General features: G+C 43.7%; 1 protein-coding gene across 2 annotated transcripts; it reads right to left on the bottom strand.

Moving 5' to 3' along the window:
• Positions 1–4367: 4367 nt before the first annotated feature.
• Positions 4368–22481, bottom strand: RBP4 (retinol binding protein 4). 2 transcript variants are annotated; one of them, XM_078643394.1, is made up of 6 exons: positions 22371–22481; positions 21324–21479; positions 18555–18691; positions 18329–18435; positions 12956–13171; positions 4368–4759 (listed from the first exon to the last, which is right to left on the bottom strand). In XM_078643394.1, exons 2-6 carry the CDS (start codon positions 21438–21440, stop codon positions 4734–4736), a joined length of 603 nt encoding a protein of 200 aa, XP_078499520.1. In that variant the 5' UTR covers positions 21441–21479; positions 22371–22481; the 3' UTR covers positions 4368–4733. The 2 variants fall into 2 exon arrangements, with proteins under 2 accessions (XP_078499520.1, XP_078499521.1); XM_078643395.1 differs by having other exon boundaries at positions 22287–22406.
• Positions 22482–22735: the final 254 nt, after the last annotated feature.

Below are 22735 nucleotides of genomic sequence, written 5' to 3'. Positions count from 1 at the left end.
CCACCAAAGTACAGAATATCCTTAAGACTCTTCCTCAAGAGGCTAGGACTGTTTCTAGCACAGACATGAGCGATAGTGGGCATATAAGACTTGAGGAATTAAAGATCCCCTATATGACCGGCCTGGACACGAAGGGCCGGGGGCAGTCAGAAAGTCAGGAATTAACACTCTTCCCTACGCTAACCCTGGAAGGCTTCCTAGCAATTTAGGCATTGGTAAAGAGTGGATCCCCTTTAGACCCAGCCCCTCCTAGTATTCTGTCTCTTTGTTGGACCCACCATTGCCTCCACTGCTACCGGCCTGATTAATTCCTCGTTGGATAAGGGTGTGATCCCCGCAGATTGGGAAAGGGCAAGGGTGCGGGCATTGTTAAAAAAAAAAAACTGGACCCTGCTAACCTGGGCAACTATCGCCCTATCTCACTCCTGCCAGGAATCAGCAAGATGGCAGAGAAACATGTAAATCACTCCCTCTCCGCCTTTCTGGAGTCCAATGGTGTTCTCCACCCTTCTCAGACTGGCTTCCGCCCCGGTCAGGGAATGGAGACCGCAATACTTTCTGTGGTGGAAGAAACCCGGAAAATATTGGACGCAGGAGGAGTGGCAGCAATAATCCTCCTCGACCTGAGCGCGGCCTTCGACAGGGTAAATCACCGTGTCTTGATTCACCGTCTCAGGAAAGCTGGAGTGATGGGAACAGCACTACTATGGCTGCAGTCTTTTCTTGAAGGGGATCCTGTCAGGTTTTTGAGGGCAGTACCAATTCAAAGCCCATACCTGTACAGTGCGGAGTCCCACAGGGCTCTTCACTGAGTCCAACTCTTTTTAATGCCTATATGGCTTCGCTGGCTAAGGTGGTGGCCCCTTTTGGGATCCATATGGTGACCTACGCCAATGATACCCAGTTGGTTGTGGCTTTGAACCAGTCTAGCCAACAAACCAATCTACCTTCCTGTTTGCAAGAAGTGGTAAAATGGATGAGTCCATCGCATCTGAAACTTAATGGAGAGAAAACAGAGCTTATGATTCTTGGTAGCTCTGCAAACGCACTCCCAAAAAATCTCTGGCCATCCACCATGGGCCCAGCACCGATTCCCAAAACTGAGATCAAATGCCTTGGAATCTGGCTGGACCAGAATCTTACCTTTAAAGCACAGGAAAGGAAACAGCCGCCCTTTGCTACAGTCTACTGAGAATCATCTACAAAATTCTTCCACTTCTAACTCCGATTGCAAAAAGAGTGGCGATCCAGGCTCTAATTTTGTCCAGACTGGATTATGGAAATGCTCTGTATCTAGCTGCCCCAAAGGAGGTGATCTCAAAACTGCAGGTAGTGCAGAATTGTGCGGAGAGGATGCTTACTGACACCCCTAATCGATGTTCAGCCAGACCATCTTTACATGCTCTCCACTGGCTCCCAGTACAGGAGAGAATACATTTAAAGCTCTTTGTATAGCACATAAGGCACTGAATGAAGAAAAGCCTATAATTACAAACGCCATGATCCGCCTTATAGGGCTAATAGTAAACTCCGCTCTAATGAGCTCCATCTTGCAATGGTTCCTAGGATCAAGAAGGCGAGAAGTGGCGGAAGGCTTTTCTCGCTAAATACCGCCAAACTCTGGAATGACCCCCCGTTACACCTACGGAGGGAACTGATCCATCTAAAATTCCAGAAACAACTTAAGACCTGGCTTTTTCCTTAAAAGATCGGCTCCCACAGCAACTTATCACAGCGCTGGGATGCCTCCGGGTAGCCATGCACTGTACAAATGTCAATACAATACAATACAAATAGGGTGGAGTATTTTTGTTGTTCTCACTTTTATTACATTCTGCAGCTGTCATTCTGGTTTCTTTATTGTAGTTACCATTCTTATAATGTCTAGTAGAATAAGATTTTGATTTTATAAATACATCTTAAAAATATACCCATTATTTCCTAATGTTCTTGGAGTGTGTACTTCTATATTTGAAGAGAGTTTGGATTTCACTAACCATCCTTATAATTGTTCATAGGATTGATAGTTACCTGAAGTATATTTCACTCAAATATTGCTTAGTGGGTTGAAGGGTGGTTGCAATCTATCTGGTTTTCTGTCTTGGGTTGCCACATTGACTAAGTCCTTAATTCTGAGGGGCCCAGTAAACCAAATTCACTGATATATTCTTGAGGATGTTCTAGAAAGTGTTTCAAGGATACATCATTGAACCCTAGGGGTCTCTGCAGGCGATAGGGATCGTTTGGGACGTGGGGATGCTAGAAACATTTTGCAACTCTGGTTAAATAAATAATGACTGGTTTTAATTTCCTGCTTTAATATCTCTAGGGATGTATTTTGGAACACCTTTAGAGTATTATAAGGTTCCATAGCTATCCCTACCATAATACAAATGTGGTAATATTGAAGCCTGGGTTATTGTACTTTGATGTCTTAGGGGATCAATTGTTAGATTTGCCTGAACTATCTTATTTTGTATGTTCATGTTTTATATCCTGAATGAGTTCTTTTCTGTTGGCATACTTACATGCTTTGTTGTGAAAAAAACATGTTTTACGACTGGCAGAGAAGAGGTTGAATACTGAAAAGAGATGCTTAAGAAACTGGAAAAAATGATATCACAATATTTTAGCATCATTTGTGATTTAGCGTATCTCCATCCATGGTGGAGTGCGGTTAGAAATGTGTTGGGGGAATTTCCATCCTTTTCTGCTCTCATGCTTCTCTGCAGCCTTCTAACACCTGATGAGTGATCTAATAAGGGCAAACAAGTCAAGAAGTCTTTCTTTCAGCTGCTGCACATCACAAGGAAGTGAAGTGGGGCAGCAATAAGAAGAGACCCCCATTGGGGGCGAGGATGTTCCCTTGTCTACCTGGGAGCTCAGTGAGAGGGAGGACCACAGGGGGTGCAGAGAGACCACCCTCATTGTAAGGCTCCCCTGACCTTGTCTGCTCTTTCTTGTCTACTGCCAGGAGGCAGCTGAAAGCCTCGGGTAACAGTGCAGTGGGAAAGAAAGAGGTAAAATAAGAGAGAAACCAAAACAAAGAGAAGGAAAGTGACAAAGGGACAAAGAAAAACAACGACAAGCAAAAATAGAACAACAAATACAAATATAAAAGAAAGAGAGAGCTCTTGGTTTGCCCAACTGTGAATGTAGCACAATGCACGATAAATCTTATCATCATCATCATCTTAACAGACACTACAAAGTGGTTACTGGTCACATGCCAAAATTGAAGAACACAATTAAATGAACAAGAGACGCAGGGGCATATGTACAAGCGGATTGCATCACCGGTATGTCGCTTTTGTTTACGTCCGGTGGCGCAATGCCCTGCTCCATATTTACAAAGTGGCAGTAAGCAACTTTTTGTGGCTTAAAACCGTTTTGTAAATATGGTACCCTTTCACTCAGGTATCTGTGTTAAAGGGGTGTGCAATGGGTGTTGCTGTGGGCTTTCCACCACAAGATCCATTGTTTTTTGACGCTGCTCCAGATTTACAAGAATCTGTCAATTTGAGGCAGCGACAAAAACAACAGCTACTGAAAAGCAGGCATTACATTGGCCCAACGAGGAGAAGCACTTTTATTTCTCCTAGTTTTTATTACTTTTTCTATGTGTGCTGCATTCTGCAGTACACATGGAAAGAGCAAAACACCATTAATTCCATTAATTAAATAATGGCGGTTTGCTACTTGTATGTAAAATCGCCATTATTAATTGTTTATATGCTAGAAGAGACACCTTCCTGCACATAAGCAATCATCCCTGCAACGCAAACTCTATTGCACTATGGTGCAAGGGTGTCTGTGTTGGCACGAGGCAGATATTTCTAGCACCAGCGCTAGGGAAAACAGGGGTGCGGCGTATTCTTGTAAAAACAATGCACACCTGCATTATGAAAATGGTGCAGCGCGGCGCAGCAAATTTCGCCGCAGAGCCATGCAGCGCCATATCCTGTACATATACTCCATAGTAAAATTAGGGCTCTAATCTGTTCCGGTATGGAAAGGAGTTGATCTCAGAATTATTTCACAGTAGGACATTTTCATTATGATACTTATGGTATTACAGAGAGTTGCTGCACTTTTGAAGCCAGCTCAGGCAGAAGTTGATAAGTAGCATAACAAGTAACATTCACAGTTACTCAATATTCAAAGCACCGCAGTGTCGATGGCCTGAGGTATGTTCAATACATAGAAAAAGCTTTTATGAAACAGGTCAGGTACCTAGAGGGGCGGTTAGACTCGCTGGTCGTGAGACATATTACATCCTTACCATTCACCAAGCTTGGTAATCTCAATCATTATGTCCTTTCAGAAGACACTTTTCATGCTTTCAACAAGGCAAATATCTGAAACAGTTTAAAGTTTAACAAGGAAGCATTTATTGAAAAAAATGACTATCTAAATACAGTTTTTAACAACGTGTTTGGACAAAACCAATTCAATCAAAGATAAAAGATATTATGTATACTAAATTCATTTTCCAATCCAGGTTTCCTTGTTGTGACATAAATGTAGTAATTAGAAGACATTGTACTATGTACATTGTATACGTAAATTATTGTATTTCTATTTAAAATTTATTATAGCTTTCTCGATTCTTTATCGTGCATTTTCCAAAATGTTACGGTACTGTCATAAAGACGCCGAATAAAGGCGTTGGGCAAAAGGTGTAGAGTTGTGTAAACAGTCTTGGTTGATAACTTGCAGTTGCTGCGTCTTGCTTAGTAAGCATTCTGATTGCAGTAACCTAAATTAACAAAATAACAGAAAAGAGATAAAGTTAAAAAGATCAAGAATTCCCAACATGTGCACGATTACAAATTAGACTCCTTTCTCAAGGTAATAAAATCAATTAGGTAAATTTAACAATATTATGAAATGTACACACAAACCGAGCATCTCCTTTACACACCAGGACATTGTAAATGGTACAAATTTACTTCCAGCTGTGCTTTACAAGCATTTAAACTAACTAAAAAACAACACAAAGTTGTGTCCTCATATTTCAGAGTCGGTTGGCGGTCCCTTTCCCTCGGGGATAAAATGTTTGCTGAAGAAAAATGCCCGCACAATTGTTTGGAGTTTAACTTGTTGTATTGTAGGTATTGTGGAGTGCTTCAAAGCCTACAAATCCTATACACAATGGTGCAAAATCAACTACTTAAATTTACTGAGTGGTACCTAACAGGTGGGTTTAATAAAAGATAAATATTGTGCAGACCCTGAACAGATTACAGTCCGTATCAAAACAATGCATGCAATTATGTTATATAGTCTGTACATCCGAATCCAGGATGTGCAAACTGATTAATGCCAAAGTGACACCAGGTGTTGATAGAATATCCATGGCCAGAGTGGTTGCTCATACATACGTTCTACTCATTTATGTGCACAATATGATGATGGTCACTTTTGTTTCCTTAACTTTAAGAGATTGTGCTTGCTGTCCACCCTTAATTAAGGGCAACAGGCATTACTTTCTGCATTTTTATAATCACTTTTTTCTGCGATGCGGGCTCCAAATGCGGGGTATTACCATCAAGACTTATCCTCAGGATTATTGGCTAACTGACAAGAAGAACAAGGTCAGTCTCTCTGTGAGGCACACCATCTTGCCATAAATAAGTGGCAATCTTCATTATTCTAAGTCCAGGTCCTCCTTGTCACAGACACCTTCAAGCAAGTCTTTGCCACATCCATTGTCTAGATTGAGTCAAAAATAACACTTTTGTCTCCCTTTACCTCACTCCTATGGGTTGCTACTTCTGTTTCTGCCATCAGAAAGGGTACTGCTGTTCTGACATTCTCCTGATTCGTGCAAAGCACCACACTTAGTTGACAGCCATATAGACTTGGGAAAGAAGGAAATTCCAGGACTAACATGAGGAAGACCTCAAATTGGATTAAAGAAGATTGGAAGTAAGAAATTGGGGCACTTGCTCGTTATCCATCATCACAGTCCTACTGAAGAGTTTGGAAATCCTGGAAAGGTCAATGTGTACCAACAGGAATGAGAACAAAACCAAGGTATCCAAATGTTTCCCGTAGATGCAGGTCTTACAATCGCAAAATGCCCCAAGCCAAGGGCTGATTTCATGCCATGGAATTCTCAATTGGACTCTTCACACCCTGTAGCCTACACTTCCTGTTCCGGGACCACAAGAGGACCAATCCGACTAGAGTAATGCCTAGCCAAAGAAAGCTCTTGGGCCAGCCTTTAGAGAGGAAAAGACATGGAACATACGGGACCTGTTATGACTGTCCAATGAAAGTTTTTCTGCCATTACCCTATAAAGATAAAAGCCTACACAAAACGGACTAAATGTACAGTGTCAGACTCTCAAAAGTTCATGTATTCCCCTTTTTTAATTTATATAACGTACCACAGTCCAGCAGCTGCTGAGTGCTGTAATGACATTGACCAGGTGATAATTTTATCCTAAATGTACGGAATTTAACTGAAGAGTCAGAGAAGGAAAGAAAGTTGAATTGTGAGTTGCAATGTTTGAGACTGAAATAACGATGCAATCAATTATATCACAAACACCCTCGGCTAACTGCGCAGGATTAAAGGGAAGTGCTCCATAGCGAACCAGATGAGGTCACCCAGAAGCTAAACACCCACAGCCTACCTGGGTAGCCATCTCAGGACAGACTGCTGCAGCAGTTACATTAATGCAGTAATCTTAATAAGTAAGCTCTTAAGAACTGAAAATAACAATATGTAGTGATATGGAAGGATGCATCATGGACAGAAGGATATATGCCTGCACAATAGGGATACTCAACTGTAGAAGCCTATAGCAAGTCACTCCATAGCAGGGTTGATTGATGAACAACGATGTATTTATTTGCTGTCAGACCACAGAAGATGATGGTCTGTCTTCTCGCCAGCCCAATAGGCCAAACTGACCTAGCCTGAATCTGGTGACCTCAATGGAATGCCGGGGTCATCACTTTGGTGTCATCAAGTTCCACCTAGGCCTCACATTATAACACATACCCTCTCTTTCCTTCAATAGTATGAAATGAAAACAAAACAAATGTACGTAACATATACGCCATTGCAAAACTTCCAGGATAATTTGAAATCCTATAATAAGAAGCATAAAATGACACAAACATATTGTTCAGAATAACTTAAAAAATATAAGAAATGTGAAGTTAAAAGAAACTTATTCTACCAAACTTAATCACAAACCCTGGCAAGTGCTCTTCTATTTCTTTGCTGATTTATGTCTCACAAGGCTCCATGACTTTCCACTGACACCCCAGAAGACAGATATGACCCATCACCTGCACCAACAGAGACATCACCCTTCAATACTATAGAGTTTTATCCTGAGCTACGCATAAACTCAGTGTCACTCTTCAACATCATTCCACTCCATTAAATTTCCTCATCCACCTCAGGGTGTAGTACCATCCTCCACCTATATTTCTCATACAGGGCTGCTCTTCTTCTGTTCCATCTTGACTATTTGACAATTGGACACCCTTCACACCAATGACTTGTTATGGTCCTCCAAAGTTTAACATACCATGCCCTATCTACCAACTTAACTCCTATCCTTTGCCTGATTAACCATGACCCAATCTCCAACCTCCAACCATCTTGTGCTTTTGCGTTGTTTCATGGTAATTGATGTTCCTTCTTCAATCACAGATATATTTTCAACCAACCAGCAACCAATTTAGTTTTTCCTTATCTTTCTCTGGTTATACCGAAAGGAGTGCCTCCAGTGAAACTGTTAACACAAGAGCAATGAGCCCATATTTTTTCGAAAACAGCCCTCTCCACATCCAACTTGCTTTTTAGCATCATCTCAAAGACTCATTTAAACCAACGGTTAACTTTTTCAACAGTACACCAATTTGCTTGTAGATAATACACTAATGTTCTGCAATATTTAATATCAGATTGCCTTAAAACTCTCCTCATTTCGACAGAGGTTACTTGCATAACGTTATCCGTAACTAAAATTGTAGGTATGTCTTCTCTCGTGAAACGTTTTCTCAAGACCCTGATGGTTGGCAGTATTTATTTTATTGACAAATTTAACTTCATTCCCTTTAGGGTGAACTTCCACTAATACCACAGCATCCCTCTAATTACTTGGTAAACAGTTCAAGGGTCAAATAAAATCTAAACACACATAATACCAAGGCACACCAGGGTCCGGTATATGTGGCTGTGTGCCTTCACCCACTTTCAGTCTCTTCTCACCTTCTTTACTCACAGCACTTTCGCGCTTGGCATGGTGTTTGTTGTCCACCACCACCTGCTCTGGGTTCTGCGCTTTTTAATGTCTATGTGGCCCCTCTGGCAGAACTGATGAACTTTCAGAACTTTCAGTTTTACACCTATTACAACGACACTCAGATCATCATACATATGAATCGGAATATCATTTTCTTACAGGATGGTTTCAAATGTTTTCTAGTCGAGGTAGTTAGTCGGATGAATACCAAGTCACTTCATTTGAATTCTGACAAAACTGGTATTTGGCAACTCTTCTTGTTGGTCTCCGTTGTGGTGGCCTCACTCACTGGGAACTTGTCCCATCTCAACAACTATTGGCCAAAATATTGGAGTCATAGTTGATTTCAGAGTGCCCTTTGAATGCCATGGTATAAAACCCATGACCGCCTGCTTTCTGTTTATGAAGGTGCTAGAAAGGATTCTACCTTTAATTCCTCAGACATCAAGGCAGCTACTGATACAACCAATGATCATTAGTAGGCTGGATGAATGCAGTGGCCTGTTTGTTGGTCTTATAGCCTATTTGATATATAAACTGCAGCTAATTCAGAAGGCTGCAGCGAGATTAGTACAGAGAATTAGCAAGTTTATCAACATTTCCCACATATGAAAAAAATCCATTGGCTCCCAGTACAGAAAAGAAGCTGCTTCAAGGCCCTCTGCCATGAGGCCTTTTACCTGGCTCATTGTCCCACTTACATTTCCTCTATGTTCAAAAGATATACCCCTACTTGGGCCGCATTACAGACAAGGCGCATTTTCACTGTTTGCGCCGAGCGCACCTTTTCAAAGGTGCGTTCAGCGCATACAATGAAAATGTGCCCTATTATGATGACTGCACTGCACCCAGGGCAGCCGCGAGCTCGCGCTACCCTGGGGGAAGCGCATTCGGTAAAAAATAGAGCGGCTGCTTTACATCTGCTCCGTGTTTTCACAGTGGAGGCGGCAACCCTCCTGCACTTTGAAGGGGTATTAAAGATCCCAGTGGAAGCGGGTGCAGTCAGTGACTGCACACATCTGCAAGGGGGTCCCTGGGGGGGTCCAGAGAAATCCATATCCCCCTCCAAAGGGCTGCTCTGAGGGGGCGAACTCTCAGTGTTCCACCTTCTAGGTGACGCACTGTTAGTGCGCCCCCTGAGAGCTTTTTTGCCTCTGTGCCCGCGTATGTAATACAGCACAGGCTCAGAGGCAAAGGGATTCCCTCATTTGCATGGGGCATGTCCCTATTCAAATGAGGAAACGCTCCCTGAAGATAGTGCTACCGCTTTACGTGTGCCAGCGCTATCAGTATTAGAGAAGGGGCCGCACAAGCATCTGCGGCACCTTCTGTAATACCAAAGTGCCCCAGGGGCGTGCATAGTGGGTGCAAACGCCCGTTGTGTCCCCGAGATCTTTCAGTTACACAGCCCCTAGTCTTTTATGTATTGCTTTTCCAATCTCATTGTTGTGCTCCTATTTCGCAGGGCGAGGCACAGTGGACAAGCCTTGTCAGTGGTTACAGCACATACATGGAACAATATCCCCTATGAGTTACATTGCAAACCCTATCTTTTAAGACCCTTTAATACCCTAAGAACCTAATTATTTAAATCATTCTTAGTGCAGAGATGCTTTCATCTCCAGCACCAGGGCGGCTTCGGGTAATTGCACCCTCTATAAACTAAATATATAAATAAACAGTGGGATGCGGATGGTTCAATTTGTTCCTCATTGCTCCGGCTACCTTAACATCCTGTTACATGCAGCCCTGCGGCTCTGCATTGTCTTCTGACTGAGGATACAACATTAACTGCCGGTTAAGGCACTGCGTGGTCCCAACCAGGGGGCTCATCAGGTGGTAACTTGAAAGGGTCTCATTGCACCACCTGGAAGACGCTTCCCTTCCTCATCAAATCCACCACAAATCTTTTGGCTTTCAGGACAGCTCTCAAGGCCTGGCTATTCAATTCTTTATAGGTAATTCAATTCTTTTAAGAATATTCAATTCTTTATAGGTTTTCTTCGCGTTATACAGTAGCCAGTGCCAAGACACCCGCAGTTATTCAAGCGCTTAACAAGTCCATTTAACATAACATAACATTTATCGGAATTCCAGATATTTCTTGAAAATGGGAATCTTGCCCCAGGTTTGGTACATTTTTCTGGGGTGGAGTCAGCCCTGGCTGGAATTGTCAGAATTGTATAAGCCCTGTGGCTGCCATTAGCCTGTGGCTGCCATTAGATGCAGCTTCTGCACGGGCTATGGCAGAGGTTTTTTTTGTAGAATATCGTCTATTTCGATGGAGAGACTTTGAATAATAAACTATCAATTATGAGGAAAGATAGAAATTTGTGATCTATCGGGCAGGACCATGTATAAAGACTGAAGAGCATAAAAACCCTTAGGGCAGAAAAAGTTGTTGAAGTTCTAGTTTGAGGAATATCAACACTACTTGCTAAATAGCAAAGTAAAAACTGAACTGAGCCTTTAAGATCAACAGAATAGTAGTTGCTGAAAATAAAATATTCCTAATTGCATAAATTAAAATATTATTAAGAGCTTGAGTGCAGTATACGCACTTGCAATGCAAACGTTCTTTCTACAGACTTTTATCACACGTGGTCCCAGGTGTAAATTACCAAAATGGCTGTATTTCTCAGCTCTTTCAACTACTTTAATCAAGGCAGTTTAAAAGCTAATTAGTGGCAGATACCCATGTCTAGAGATGTTGTGTCTGGTGACAAGTGGCAAGTGAAATAGGCCTGAAAACCGCCATTTGTTGTCAGTGGCTACCAGTGGCGGCTTGCACAGGTAATGCTGTGGGGTGAGGCGGGGTGGGGGTCTAGTGTTGTCCGACATTGGACAGCAAAGATTAAAGTAAAGAAATAAAGAAATAAAACCACTTACCTTGCGCTCGCTGCATCGTCGAGTCAGAGACGTGGCCAGGGCAAGGCAATATTAGTGGTTTTATTTAATTTATTTCTTTACTTTCACATTTGCCGTCGTATGTCGAACTCCACTACCAACCCACCCCGCCCTGGCCCCAACGCCCCACAGCGTTACTTCTGTGAGCCACCACTGGTGGCTACTAACAATCTGTTATTCACACTCCTGGCCTCTTTGAGAGGCAATGGCCAGCAGGGAAGAACGGTATTTTTAAGAGGCCCTGACTGCATCCACATGCCAACATATGAGTCAACTGGGCATGCAGTGAGGTTGTTTTGGGTGATGGCCAGATAGTCAGTGTAGACTAACAACACTGTTTAACTTTAGATCTGACATCATGTCACGAGATGTGAATGCCCGTTTGCCAGTCTCCTGTTGCGTCTCCAACTCCTGTGACCCATTCGTCCACACACTACAGGCACTGTACTTCCTTTAATGATGTGGGCCAGGCTTAAATATATTTATATTCGTGAAGAAAAAAAAGCATTTCTTAACAGTGAAGAGTCCCAGTCTACAGGCAAACTTTTCGAAGACAGCCAAACATTCAACATTGAACCTCACCATCTGCGCATGTGCGCCAGGGCATGAGCACAGAACACACACCTGATGCTTGACAGAGAGAACAAGAGTCATTTGGAAACATTGGAAATGCCGAGACCTTTCTTAATAAGACTCAGCAAAGAAATAACACAGGGAATAAGAAAAAATATGGAAGTGAAGAACAACAACCAGTCCTAACTGCGATTGCTAAAATATAAACCTTCTCCTCAATAGGTTTTCACAAACGGCCAACAGGGATCCCAACTGAGAAAAACCTTACGAATCTCCAGAGGTAGAAATTGTCAAAAATATTAATATAGTCAGGTTTAACACTGACTACTGTCATTTGTTCACTACTTTAAACATCCTCAAACGTTTGGGAGAACAATTGACGGAAAAATTGTTTCCAGTGCTCATTACTTCAAATCTCCTGTGGAAGAGACAGTCATCCTAAGAGGTGACATTTCTGGGAATCTACGGGAGTACTGACAGTTAGGGGGCTCACTTTGGGACCTGGGGTTTCATCGTGGCTTTAGTAATTGACCAAAATCGTGTAACTCTTGGCAAATCCCTCTATCCACCTACGAGTAAAAAGTTTAAATATATTGAAAGGCAATATAAGTGTCCACTTGATGTACATAGATATTACATTGTCTACCAATACTGCTATTTACTGTACAGTATTGTGTTGGTTTCTGAAGGATTTGTGCTATATAAAATAAAATACATATATATATACTAACTCCAAGCCTAGACTGGCCACATTGGACACTGGTCAGACGTCTGTAGGTTGGCACCTACTTTTTTAAATGGGTGGCTAGTCCATCTAGGCCTAGGGTATATTACACAATATACAAGTACGACTTGCTTCTGCAGGAAAACAATGTTGTTGGGTACTGCACTTGGGTACTGCACCAGACCTAAAGTATTGCAACATTTAAATAGTTTCTCTAGGGAATTCCTATAAAACCTGCATGCATATACCTCTTCAGCCACTATATCTGGAAAATTGCACTGTAACAGGAATCACTCTGGTCCATTAAAAAAGATCTTGGAGGCGAACCTCCCCAAATCCTTATTGTTCATTGAAATATGGTCCTTTATAACAAAATATTCCATAACTGCTTTTATTGCTTAGTCCAACCATGGCACCATGCTCCCAAATAAAGGTTTTAATTTGCCAAAATAAAAGACATTCCAAAACAAATGCTTACCATTATGAACTACAACTCTGTACTTCCTTTCCAAACACAGAACTTCCTGCCACTTCCGCACAATTTGTCTTGCCTCTGGTGTCAATCCGTTCGGATCCCTGGAGAACACGAAGGAGTAGCTGTCAAGGCAGGTGCCGTCATACTCGTTCTTCTTGCGGCAGGCATAGTGGATTGCGTATGTGTCGTAATCAGTGTCCACCACCCAGTGAGGGTCATCTGGAAAACAAAGAAGGGGCAGATACAAATCACAGAGGTGAACAGCAGGTTTGTGATCAACAGAATGCAGTAACAATGTCTGCTTGAACCAGCACCTGGGAATGGCCGTGCACTTGGAAACTCACTCAAGGCCCAATTCAAGGTAAACTTAGACCTGAAGTCTAAATTTAGACCCGAGGTCTAAGTTGAGACCATGAAGCTCAAGACCCAATTCACAAAGGTAAACTTAAACCTGATGTCTAAGTTTGCCTTTGTGAATTGAGCTCCTAGCCTTCAGATCTCGACTTAGCCTTCTGGTCTAAGTATATATTTGTGAATTGGGCCCTCAGAAAGTACAAATGTAAATATAAACACATTGCAAAGCTCACAAAGAGAACATCAAGTGTTGTTCTGAATAATACACTTTGAATGAGTTCAGGGAATAGCTATGTGTGTCCCAACCAGGAGTAGAGCATGGGAGATGTTTGAGTTAGGACATAGCTCTAGTCCCTCTGGGTCTTCCATGAGTAGCCTTATGATTCTCCTGAGAAAAATGGTGCACTGATCGACCCTTACATGATTCTAAACATCTCTCCACTACGTCAGTGTAACCATACACCTACGCCCCAATGGACGCACCGCTGCTGTACATGGCCACAATGTGTGGAGAAAGGATCAAATCTATCTTCTAGGAACTATGGCAGGTGGATAAATCAAATTACTCATCTTACTCTCAAGGGACTAATACTACTGAAAAATGTTATCTGCCACCATTTTGGGCTTCTCCTTTCCCATCCCTAACCACAGCTAGTATCCTTTCTAACCTTACATTCAAGTTTAAACTACGCCTGGTGAAGGAATACTCCAACACTTCTAGCCTCAGTCCAAAGCCAGCAAACCCTAATAGAAAATCAGCAGGTATGATTTAGGTCTTCTTTAAATATGACATGAGTTTGGCGTAGGAAGACAGAAGTTCAATAAATATCTACAATTCTGGCACTTTCAGTACAAACATTTTCTGGTTCCCTCAGCTTGAACAGAATCAGATGTGGTAATTACGAACATGTGTTGTTCAAAGGCATGGTGATTTAAGAATATTTTTTTATGGCCACAAAAAGTAAAAGAGAGTAGAGTATTAAGCCAACTTTAAATTACTCAAAGCTGAGTTCCTGGCTACAGTGAAATTGAGCAATAATAAATTCAGCTCCCCTCACTCTGCTGCTTCCGTGACTTAGATTTATTGATCAATCCACTAGCTAAGTGAGACCCTTAGTCACGCTTGGCCTTTTAATCAGCAGCGCTTTGACAGGGGTATTTTTGAGTCCATGTCTGTAATTCTACATCATCCGATTTAAAGTGGTTCAGCAGTTTTATCTTTCTCATTACATTCAAAAACTATTTATTTCATAGAACTCTGTGTTTATGGGGAAATGTAAACAAGACAAATGAAAGCATTTGCTAGGAATGCAAGAAACGAATGTAAGTGAAATGTTCAGCATTATAAATATCAAATGCATGATTTGTTTGTATACACCAGTGTTCAACGGCAAGCAGTAGTGAAAGTGACTTTGGGTAAGCCAGACAATATAGCCTTAGGACACTTGCAATGTTGTCAAACTATAAACACCATTTAGATGTAGTTGCTAAAGTATATGTACATGCTGTATTGCCTATTGCTTAAAGTATGAAGCTGTACTTGTACTCAACATGGTACAGTGAATTATACCCATCCGAAGTACCCAGGGCAATAGTAAATTGCTCAGACATGTCACACAGAGCCTCAGCCTCAAATGGCACCTGATCTATTATTTACTCTCTGCATAAATATCTCGTCCCTCAAATGCAGTACAGAAAAAGGCAGAAATTCCCTTATTTGTCTCATAAATTATTTTCCGGCTTCCCTCTGTCAGGAGTGAGTTCCTCATTGGGTAATTTTCTTCTGTTCATTTTGGTACTTCTAGTCAAGGGTATATAATGGCAAAATACTGCAAGTACCAGAATGCAAACAAATAAAAAATAGGGTTGAGTGAGCTGTCATGGGCAATTTTTGGAAAAACAACAGTTGATGGACAGAATGCAGAACAATGTCATACATTCACCCCAGTACGGAGATCTGGGCCTAAATCCATCGTTTTTTCGCACTCCACACCACCCCAGTTCAGACATGGCCATATGCAAATCAGTCTTGACCCTGTGCCTCATGTGAACAGTCCAGCCCGAACTGCTAAGCCAATTTTGGGATCACTCCGAATGGCTGTATGTCAAAATATCAAGAGTATCAACCTGCACTTTTATGGACTGTTATGTTATAGCATTTTTATAACTCGCACGGCTACTCAGAAGAGTGCCCGGCACGAGCCCAGTGTGAAGAGAGAGAAAAAAAGGGAAGACAGCTTAATTAAAAAGTAAAGTCTTAAGTCTCTTCCTAAAAATCTTTGGATCCTGAAGGCGGCGTAAGTCAAGAGGGAGTTGATTCCAGCCCACCACTGCCGTGTATGAAAGGGAGCTGCCACCTACCCTTTTAAGGTGGAATCTGGGAGTACATGCCATGAGCAGTGTGGGAAAGCGAAGCTGCCTACCAGGAGCACAGAACCAAAATCACGTCCTCAGGCACCTCAGGCCGAGCCCATGGAGGGCAGCTTGTGCCATTACCAAGGGTTTAAATTTCACCTGTACTTTTACTGGTAACCAATGCAGGTTACGAAGGTACTGCCTCACGCTGACCCTCTTAGGGAGGTTAATAAGGGTTCTGTCCGCAGCATTTTGAACTACCTGAATCTTATCCAGTAGGTAGCCGGCAGACCAATATACAATACATTGGCATAGTCAATGCGTGAGGTAATGAGTGCTCGAGTGACCGTTTCCCTCGAGGAAAGAGGAAATAATGGCAACCTTTTTTTTAGTTCTTTCAAGATGCCAAAGCACATTCCAGTCAACTTGTTGATCTGAGGGCCGAAGCTCAGCTTTTTGTCAAACCAGATCTCTAAGTTCTTAGTAGGTTAACCCCGTGGTGAAGGCTGAGGAGACTCATCTGGCCAGAAGGAGTGCCAGAACTGAGGAGGAAAGTTACTGAAGAAAAGAATCTCGGTTTTAACCGTGTTACATTTAAGCTGGGCCACAGGGAGCCAATGGAACACTGCTGGCAGACACATTTTAACATGGGAAGAGGATGACTCATTTTTCTTCCAAGTGAAAAAGAGCTGGTTGTCATCAGCATATGCAATTACTTTAGCACCCTAGTCTTCTGCCATCCAAATGAAGGGAGACATATAGATGTCTAACAACAGAGAACTCAAGACCGACCCTTGCAGAACCCCTGTCATCAGATTCTGGGGATTGGCCATAAAAGGAGGGATCCAGACTTGCTGAGTTCTATTCTCAAGGAAGGATTTCAGCCACTTCCATGCAAAACCTGTTATGCCAATGTCCTGAAGATGGGACAGGAGCAAGGCATTATGGCACAGTATCAACGCTGCCGACAGGTCCAAAACGACCAGAGCCACCCTGCCCCCTGCATCTAAAGTTTCATGAAATGCACAGTGTTGACTACCAGCATATTGTTGATAACCACAGTATTAATACTTTGGAGTATGTGAACACCTATGCGGTATTACCGCAGCATCCATAAGCAGGGTTGTGGTTACAAACCCCTGTGGCCCCAGTTTGTGCATGCATGTCCACACCCGTAGACCCACATTCAGCCCCAGGCCCATGAGTATCTGTGAGATATTGGAGACTTATGGGCTCTAACCAAATTGTGCACGGGGTTCCCATTATTTTTCATACTCAACTGCCCAAAGGGGCACTTTGAGGTGATAATATGAGACAATGGGTCAAAATCACTATAACCAGGGTACGAGTCCTAAAAAAATCGAAGCGGGGCATAACCAAGTTAGGCAGTATGCAGGTGACATCATGGCATGTGACATCATGGCACGTGACATCCCAGCGCATGATGTCATGGCAAGTGACATCACAGGAAGTGACCTTGCAAGAAATAACATCAGATATTAAGACCTCACACATATGTTTAGCAGGCCTACCATGAGTATGTTTAAGCACATGATGAGATTTAACAAACAAGATTTTGCTGCATGGTTGTGACAAAAAAGTGGCACAACCTCAACACAAAATCTTAACCTTAACTAATACATTTTGTTTTTAACTGTGCCACAAAGACAACAAGGAGAAACATGGCAGTAGATCTGTTCTGCTTAATTGGTTGAAAAGTCAGCATTTAAAAACATCTTATGGGGTAAAGGCACCTGCTGTAGAGACACCTGCTGCAGAGATCTTTGAGTGCCCAGTAAATCTCAGGGAATAATAGTAATGGTGGTGAGATAACTGTGGAGGTTCACACTTTTGCTGAAAAGATCTGTGTTTCATGCTTTATTGTCACTGTATAATGTGTATACTATGTAAAGCACTCTAACACCATGCAATGGGATGAGTAGTGCTATAAACGAAATAAACTAGTGGTATTTAAATTGTTATTTGTGTAAATACTGGGACAGACCAACAGATCTGACATTCTTACAGTCAAAGTCAAAACCATACCTCTCTTAAGTTCATGTACAGTAATAACAAGTAAGTTGTGAGCCTTTGTTTGCCCTCCACTCCATTTCCATCTAGCTGTGAGGCTCGACTAGTGCCAAGCCAAGATCATACTGGAACAAAAGAGGGCCTGATGGCCCCTTAACTTCGACCTTTATCTTTGGCCCAGCTCCTGGTGAAAATAAAAAGCCCACTCACTGCTTTCACTTTGCTGCTAGGAATGGAAAGCAGACTATGTGCAGGTGCTGCTGAATTTGTCCCAGTGTCTGAAAATTAAACCGTATCAAGCTCAGCATATTTCAATGGGGGCCAACTTATGGGCAGCATCTACCCTGTGAAAATAGTGAGTAGACGCCATGCACCCGCATGTACCCTCGACTTTTGCCCTGCTGTAACAGATTTATTTGATTGCAATCCCAATAGTTTTATGCAGCCGTAATTACTGTATTGACAAATTCATTTAACCTCACGGAGCTATGCCTCAACTTACTCAAATGCTGAGGGGTTGTGTCACATAAATATACTGTTCACACAGGGATGGAAGGTTAACGCTAGTGTTACAGGAAGCAAAAGTTGAACCAACACTTCCTAGTTTATCTCATTGAAATGGAGGCCAGCCCTTACCGCCCGTCTCAAGGTAGGACAGGAGTCCACTGTACTCCAAACGGAACTTTGCGGGGTCCTCGGTGTCTGTAAATTTCCCAACCATTTCAGCGCACAGCTCCAGAGTCCTGCAGGGAAAAAAAGGCATAGCAGTCAGTTCCAGGTTGAAGTGCACATACGTTAACCCATGGTGGTCCACGCCCTGCAGTTCAGGTCAAGAAACCAAGTAGACATTGAAATGACTGACCCAAAGATGATGACTCTGCCCTTGGCTGTGGCGGTCATTCTTCCATTTGCGTCCACATCATACTGGGCAACAATATTATCCAGGAGGAAGAGGCCCTCAGGGTCTTTCTTGGCCACGGCATACCATGTTCCTGCATACTGGAAAACAGAAGCAACCAGGGTGTGAGAGTAAGATAAGAGTGGAGCCAGTGGGCCATCCTGTGACCTACTGCAAGAAAAATGTCCCTGTCAGGTAGCCATAAATAGGGATCTGTAGGCACCTCAGAACCTTGTCCCCCGGCCCACTGAACCTGTTGCACTAATAATAGCTACCTCCCTGGATTGGGGGCTGAAGCTCTCAGGTGAGGCGAGGGGACTTTAAACAGAGTTGAGAAATTTGGAACCATGCGAGAACCAGAGCTCTCGACTAGAAGCAGAAGAGCAGAACAACAACCACAAAGAAAGTGGACTATAGTCCAGATTTAACAAGGCTTTGTGAACGCTCTAGTGTGACAAAAAGCAGCGTAAAGTGACTTACGCTATTAACTACACTGAGCCAAAGTTGTTTTGGGCTGGAAAGGTGAAAGTTTCGCAGTTTAAAAACTGCTTTGTGTCACTTTGCGTCAAGTGGGATCTACTGGGGCATAACCAGAGTGGGTCATCATAAACAGACATAGGGTTGACACCAGGCGGACAAGGCACTTGCAACCCGGGTTGGGCCTAACGACCGACACACAGGACTCGGTAGCAAGGGAAGCCTAGAGGCCACAAACAAGACACTTCTAGGAGGGGGACATCGCGTGAAGGGCTGTGCCTGAAGTGCTGTCTATAAGTAATATAGGCAAACAAACAGGAACTGATTCATTAGCAGTACCAGTTCTATAGAAGGTATATTGAATAACCCTTGGGGAGTGTGTATGACCACTAAATTGTGATGTTTATGATCCATGTGGTATGTGATGTAAATAAACTGCGCCCGTTACGCACCAGCAGCAGTGGCTCCCCGTGGTGGTTACTAGAGCAAGGAGGGAGAGGTGCATGGGGATGGCCGCAAGAGGAAGGGCGGTCGCTTGCACGTCTGTGAGGGGTTAATGTGCCCTTTTGAAGTAGAGGCAATCAAGGGGAACTTTCCTCAATTCTCGAAACAAATCCTGACATTGCAAGTGTGTTACAGTGCACAGCATGCATTCGAATTGTGGGAGTCTTCTGAATTTGTCTGTGTACAGGAACATGCATTGGAAGGGTACGGCTCCAGTACAAATCCTGTGTTAGACAGCGAACACTCACCTCTGCACCATTGTGGGAGGCTGTGCATGACCCAGAACGATCTGATTTCATGCTAGACCGAGAGATGACACCAGTAAAAGGACAGGCTTTGTAGGTATGACACTGTGTTGCACTGTTTTCCCCCAGTGCAACACAGTCCAGCAAATGTGGTTGGTTTCTGCACCGCATGACAAATGAGTCAATCTGGGCCTATGTATGTCTTTGAGTGATATAAACTCCAAGTGGACAGAATGCCAACATGGAAGAAAGTGCTTAATTCTGTGGCTATGTGTGATTTTTACTTTGGACAGACACAATGCCTTATAAGAAACTAGAGAATGCATTGTTTCTGATTTCTACTATAGACATACATATACGAGGAAGTGTGGCCTAACGGCCAGAGCTGCAGACAATTTAAACGAGAGAACTTAGGTTCGAGTCCTGGCCTCAGGTCAGTCAATATCCTACGATTTTGAGAAAATAGAAAAGGTATTGAGTCCAAAACGAAAAAAATCCTGACCCTTTGTAATGTAATCTGGTACTCATATAACGCGCTCCATTGGCCTAGGGCTGAGTTTGCACTATTTAAAACTGCCCAAAAAATATATATCTGATACTATTCTCGAAAAATTACTGCGTTGTGTCCATGAAAATAACCCGCTGCAGGGTGACTATATACGTTCTCTCTTGTAGAGGCAGATACTGCCATAAAGGAAATGAGAAGACTTCACCACTTGAACAGGCAGACAGAATGCCACACAGGAGAAATAACTCTCTGGTGTATGAGGCATTGCACTACCATCAATAATACAGAAGCAGTCGGACGGAAGGGGTAACATAACATGTGTATTTGTAAAGCACACGTTCACCCATAGGCCTCTTGGCGCTGAATAACAGATGTTTATTGTTACTCAATGGTATTCATTTTATCCACCTCAGATGGATGAAAGGCTGAGTGGACCCGCCAGGATTTGAATCGGTGACCATGAGGTCGAACACAGGTCTCGACAGAGGATGCATTAGTCCACTGAGCCACCAGACCCGTGTTGTGAGTTGTCTACCGGAGCCCCTCAGAAGAGACATGCGGGCTGAGAGAATGGCGTGAGCTAAGAGGGCCGAGCCGCAAACTAGACTGTGAGGGAGGGGCAGAGGAAGGAAAGGCAGGCCTGATGTTACCTCACAGGCGGCACAAGTCATGCTGCAAAGTCATAACTTACATAGCATAACAAATTACATTATAAAACAGCATTACAGCATTTGCAGTTAATGTATAACATTAGCTGGGGAGTTATGGGTGTCAGTGAAAATAGATAAAATACACCCCCCCTCCCAGCTAGGTAGTACAAGTCAGCTATGGCTGTAATGCACTAGACTGTATGCATCCTTGGACCCTGGAGCCGCTGCACCTGCCGCACTAACAACATCAACGTCCCCGGTTAAACATACAAGAGTACATGGCATATAAGACATATATAACATAACATATAACACACAGCCCCACGGAGACGGCCCTCGCCATACATACCCGCTCTCGGTCGAAGTTCTGCTTGACCGGGAAGTGGTCCACGGTGCAGTCCCTTTCCGCCAGGCAGGTGCCCAGGAAACCGAGGGCCAGCAGGAGCCCACACACCTTCATGTCCATCTTGCTGACGTCACTACCTTGTTCTCAGAGAAGACACCCCTGGAACGAAAGACAGACCAGTTACTCAACTACAGGGAAGCCTCCCCGGGAGAAGGGTCACCACCAATACACGTCTGGTGAGTTGGGAAACGCAGGAGGGCCTGGACTGACTCTGCCCCTTCTGCTGAGACTAGAAATCGCCACAATTCCAGCCTGAAGCGAGCCTGGGTCTATTGCATCTGTTTACAATGGAATTGCATCGTCCTGTCATAAATACTAATTTGTGATTAATGTTTCCTCAACCCCTTCGGTCTTTCACAAGTAGGGCCTATCAGAAAAGCTACGGCTCTCTGATACGTTGCTGATTTCCCCCCACCTGCAGCAGGCCTCTCAGAGGACCGGGGCGTCAGGAAGTCTCTAGATTACTTCACAAACCACTGCTTGTGTGACCCTGCGCACTTTTCTTTCTAATGCAGCGCTGTCACTCCTTGGAGAGGAGCTTGAGTGACTGCGCACTTTTCTCTAGGGCAGCTCTGTCATTGCTGCTGCTTGCTGTAAAGCTTAAGAGACCCCGCACTCTTGGTGCAGTTCTTTCACTTCTAAAAGTGCAGTGTAAGTCCCTTTCTCCAGTGCAGCTGTCACTCCTACTCCTGGAGTGGAGCATAAGACGCCCCATGCCCTGTGTCCACTGCCACTCCATAGACTGAAGCTTTAAGAGACCCTGTATTCCCACTTTCGTCCTACTGAGTATATTCCAAGAGTCTTTCGTAGATGAACCCACAATAACCCAGAAATAACGGCTAAAAGATCTTCTGAGCTTCCTCCTCCTGGGACGGTCAATATGGCGCTGCTTCCATCCTCCCTCACCCCTCTGCCCCAATCCTGCTTTAAAAGACAGCTTCAGTCAGTCAGCCACTGCAGTTCTCTTCATAAACAAACGCGGTCCCTTACAGAGCCGTCGGCGCGCGAGAGAGGCAGGCTTCCCAGCTGTGTGCAGATGTGCAGGCAGCCAGCCCAGCGCGCGCGAGCTTTATATACAGCGGCGCGCGCTGCGGCCGTTTCATAAGCCGGAGGAGGTGGTGGGGGGAGCCAGGCTGGGGGGTCCGGAGTCGAGGAGCCGCCGCAGCCGCCAGAGCTGGCATAGGGCCCAGCCCAACAAGCTTGCATAACGGCTCGGGTTGCACTTTAACCCCGTCCCAAAAACAGCAGGGAGCCGCGGCCCTCACCGCGCGGGCACTTGGAACAAACAGAAATGCACGCCTGGGATGGAATGGGACCCTCGTGGCGCCGCCTCACCCAGGTGCTCTGACGAAGGT

Source organism: Lissotriton helveticus, chromosome 5_1 (assembly GCF_964261635.1).
Source record: "Lissotriton helveticus chromosome 5_1, aLisHel1.1, whole genome shotgun sequence".
In the NCBI taxonomy this organism is placed as follows: Eukaryota; Metazoa; Chordata; class Amphibia; order Caudata; family Salamandridae; genus Lissotriton; species Lissotriton helveticus.
This window is presented reverse-complemented; position numbering and strand designations above follow the sequence as displayed.

What these genes read in the sequence shown, in the direction of transcription:
- RBP4 (XM_078643394.1), bottom strand. Translation starts at nt 21,440, where the DNA reads ATGGACATGAAGGTGTGTGGGCTCCTGCTGGCCCTCGGTTTCCTGGGC. An exon ending in GGCAGAGTCATCATCTTTGG is followed by an intron (nt 18,436 to 18,554) that starts GTCAGTCATTTC and finishes TTTTCCCTGCAG; the next exon opens with GACTCTGGAGCTGTGCGCTG. An exon ending in CAGAGTTGTAGTTCATAATG is followed by an intron (nt 4,760 to 12,955) that starts GTAAGCATTTGT and finishes TTGTTAATTTAG; the next exon opens with GTTACTGCAATCAGAATGCT.